This window comes from Echinococcus granulosus (genome assembly GCF_000524195.1).
Source record: "Echinococcus granulosus chromosome Unknown EG_S00045, whole genome shotgun sequence".
Taxonomy (NCBI): Eukaryota; Metazoa; Platyhelminthes; class Cestoda; order Cyclophyllidea; family Taeniidae; genus Echinococcus; species Echinococcus granulosus.
The window spans coordinates 465,783-470,185 of NW_020170425.1; the positions used below are offsets into that span (position 1 = coordinate 465,783).

General features: G+C 41.2%; 1 protein-coding gene across 1 annotated transcript; it reads right to left on the reverse strand. All coding sequences in view use genetic code 11, as the record gives it.

Moving 5' to 3' along the window:
* Positions 1-596: 596 nt before the first annotated feature.
* EGR_05767 (hypothetical protein) lies at positions 597-2,997 on the reverse strand (the record flags this gene model as incomplete). Its single annotated transcript, XM_024495016.1, has 2 exons — positions 597-683; positions 2,608-2,997. The coding sequence occupies 2 exons, from the start codon at positions 2,995-2,997 to the stop codon at positions 597-599; spliced, it is 477 nt and encodes a 158-aa protein (XP_024350609.1).
* Between the last annotated feature and the right edge of the window lie 1,406 nt (positions 2,998-4,403).

Consider the following 4,403-nt stretch of genomic DNA (forward strand, 5'->3'; position numbering starts at 1 on the left):
CGATATTTCACATTTTGTGTAAATTAGAATGCCGCATGCAATTCAGGAACCGGTTGCCAATATCTTCTTACAACTAAATTCCTTTCCTTCGTTTGAGCTTACTTTTAGAGGTTAAATAGTAAAGAATTTAAAGCAATCAGTCATTTTGCTCAAATACCAAATAACTTCAACCCAAACTATTGTTTACAAAGTTTGACCTAGCGTGCTGGTCTTCGCATGATGACGCACCCATGACGAGGCGACCTAGTAGAGTTGTTTATTTTTTATAGCGGTGAGGCAGTGAAGCTGCTGCAGCAATTGAATGCATGAGACGGGTTTAGAGTTACTGCTTAAAAGGCGGAGAACGAAGCACAATTAGACACAGACAACCGGTAGTTGGCACCACTAAATAGGCGCCATGGCGTGTATGACCGATGGATTAGCATCATCGAGTGGGTGGACCAGTTTTCGACAAACCATTTGCCTCTCTCCCACTCCTCTTTCCAGCAGCCAGCTGTAGCCAACATAAAAGTGTTTTGTTTTACCCAAGAACAGCACCTATGAAGATCTGCACACCCACAAAAAAAATTGACGCAAACTTCCTTTATTGTTAGCTGTCAAGCGCTAAAGGCAAAACCAGGCGATGAAGCCGCGCCAATAAGGCGATTGGATTCATCTGGTGCCTCGTATGAATCGGCTTCGGTCTACACCCTGCGCTATGAAAAGTTATCACATTAAATAAACAGTAATCTCTGTGGGGACACGCTCGAGACATCAGTTTGTTTCAGTAAACAGAATGCAATTTATCTCCGTAAGGGATTGGTTTTCTATTGAAAGTGGTAATGTTATTATGACGTTTATACAGACAAATTAGTGCAGTTTAACTCTAAAATCAAGAATCTATAAGACAGCGGGGTTTATCAATCAAAAGCAAATATTTCAATGTCAAAAATGTCAGGTTAGCATCGTTGTCATTTCAAAAAATTAATGCAGATAATTTGAGCTAATATTTTTTTAGCACTGCATTACAAATGCACCCACTCCAAAGTTATTTTACGACAGATGTAGGAAATTTGGTATTTTAGACTCCCAGTAGCGTTGATTCTTCATTTATAATGTTACAAAACTTCTGCATACGGGCTTAGACACCGATTTGATGGAGAAAGGATAAATAGATACTTAGTTGTCTATTTGCATAACCCCATAGACTGAAAATGCTTAGAAGGAGAAATGCACAAGAGTTGAAGAATCGCTCGTTGCATGAACGAGGTATTATTCTAATTACCTAGATGCAGCATTAAAATTAAAAACCAGAATTAAATCCTCTGCTTTTCACTATAAGCGATGAAGTTAGGACTAGCAAAAGCATTCACTTTCGAACCCATTAACCAGAAATAAAACCCATGTAAATGTGTCACTCAAAAAAACATTCTAATCACCACGACTATTAGGTGTTGGTAGTTAAAAAATTCCCCGCAAATTTAAGAGACCATTTTTCTAATTAAAACATAGATTTGGAAATGTGATTTTGATGCTTCAGTTTTGAGCACTTGTCACTAGGTTTTCAAAAAAGCCTGCCAGTAGATTTAGTTGGTTGAGCCTCAGATCGTGTTAACTGTAGTGCAGATGTGATAACATGAATATTAGCAGGAGAGCTATGTTACTTCTCTTATAAAGAAATACAGCATGGGTTACAACGCTACACTCATTATGATCTGTTCTGATTAGGTGCCTTCTTAGTTTAAAATGAATCTGTCATGCATAGTAGTACCGTTTTACGTATTGCTCATAGTACTTCCATAAAGAAAATGATGTGCGATTTCCACTTGCAGTCAAGACCAGATACTAAAGGTGGCAGCCTTAGTGCAAAACCACCACTCTTGCAAATACACACTAAGGAAGGCGAATACATAAGCAGGGGCTAGCATGACCATTACATATTGATGGAAATTCAACCACAGCCGCTGGGTATACCGCTCGAACTCCCGATGTGACAATCAACTCACATGGCCGGTAATGGGACCTTACAAAGGAGGCGCGTAAACTGGGACGCGTTTGTATGCTATGCCCCTCCCATGGAGTTTTAAGCATTTTGAACAGGTAACAGGAAGCAATGTCTCGACACACCGTATTTACTGGAAAATATGCCTGATGAAATCCCTTTTCTTAGCCAAATGAAAAGCAAAGCAACGTTCGCCCTGCATTCTAGGCCATACTGTTTTTTAATACCAAAACTGTTCGTTTGACTTGGTTTTCGATGGCGTTTAACTTTAAAGGGGCCAAGAGTCAATCACTCAAACGTCGACCAGAAAAAAGTCTATGCATAAACTCAAACGCCTCTTAATAAAAAGTAGATAAAAGTTATTCGCTGGCTTAAGAAACTAGTACTTGCAATAATTTTACTCGAAAATAATAAAAAAGGATTAATTCATACTAAAAAATTATAGCTATTATCCCCAAAACCACATAAGTACTGTTACTACGAGACACGCTGAAATTGATTTTAAAAAGTGCATTGCACTACAAGTAATTTTCGTTGTCTGTCAATTTTAGAACAGCTAATACGTTGAACGAACGACATCCAGCAAGACTCCATGGCATGCTACTCAAGCAAACTTCTGTACTTACTGTGTGATAAAATTCCGTTAGATCTCCTAGTGCACCTTGCCGACTGTTCGAATACCGTTGGCACTCTACACTGGGCTTGTACTGAAGGTCCTTTAGCACCCGATATGTCCTCGCGCATATTCCACACCTGCCCCTGGGCCCGTTGGCAAGAGTGAGGTTGTGGGTCACCTCCAACACCAGCGGTGCCCTCGCCTGGCCATCCTCATTAACTCCACCTAGCGAGTGGAAGGGGTCCGGTCCATCAATGTACTGGCGCTTCCGACGAACAAGCGACCACTCCGTGCTATTTTGGCCTCGACTGGGAGTAGGAACCGAGAGAGTGAAAAGAAGGAGAAGGGAGAGAAAGGGTGAGAGACGTGGGACACGAAGGAACGGGTCGACGATAAGCATGGCTCCGTTTTTAACCGACTTCAAAATTAGTCCTGCTTTCCCAGCGTGGAGAACGTGGTCAGCACGGATGTTGGCGTGTGTGTTTGTGTGCGTGCGCTTGTGTGTGCATGCATCCCTGCACTCTGACCGTCACCGGTGCTCTCGTGGTTCAGTACCACAGTGCGCGAACATACATGTACGCACGCACTTGTGCGCGTTACTAATACATCCGTGTGCACGCCTCGTGGGCCTTAGCACCTACATGATTGGCCATTCGATCAGCCAATAGCAAAACTGTCACGTCATTCCTTTAATGAGGAGCTGTGTGGATCCTCAGGCCTCCTATTGCAATCACCGCCGGGGCTGCCCACTTTCGTCCACTTCCGGACACCTAAATGCTCCTACAGAAGCTTGATCGTTCTGGTCTCGCCACCGTATCACTTGTACATGTTTATCATTTGCTGTGTTTGGTTACAGAAAAACCAGTAGTTTTTAGGAAAGTTCAACAGGTGTTAGGCGAACCCAATAATGCATAAACTGCTAACCATCGTGGTTAAGGAGATTCGACTGTACTGTTCGTCACCCAGTTACCTCGACGGTAGTCGATAATGCTGTCAGACTGTCAGAAGATACTGGAACACGATTTAGGATGGTTATAAACTTAAAAGTATGCCTGCTTTTATAACAGTAGTCCTCGCCTCCTAAACTTAAAACGACCCGTTTTCATCACATCAAACCCATATTGGAAAGTATAGCAACGGAAATACAAAATCTCTTTCGATATGAGGTGCGTAGTGAATTACCAGTCAATCGCTTTATTCGTTCACTTAACGTGGTCAGTAATCGGTGTTCTGAATGTTTCAGGAAGTGGGGAAGTGAACTAAACTAATGAAATTTATTTGACAAGAGCCCAATTTCTTTTGAAGAATTTGTGTTTTCATTACTTGACGTAATTTTCAATTGCATCACAAACTAATCTACGACCCATGTCGAGCCACAACCAAAAATAGCTTATTTTTACTTTGTTTTGTGGCATTATCTAGCATCATTATCAGATTGCCGTCTTTAAGGTGAAAAATTGCGCTCTCTTTAACGATTTCAAAGCAAATGGAAATACAGAAATCTAGGCATTGACTTGAATATGTCAGACAATATTTGCAAATTAATCAATCCAAGGTATATTTACCACTGGTTTCAAGAATCATTGATCATCCCGAGATTTCGAAAGTAAGGTCTCTATTGACACAAATCCATTAGCTCTCTGTCCGCCAAATAGCTATTTAAATCTTTTATCAATCACTCAATCACGTACACATTCATAGCCAGCATGTATCGTCGATCCACCGGCTGCGATGAATCTTCATCCGGATGGATACCAACTAATAACTACTGCAATTCAAGTTATTTTATTCTGAAATCATACCTTA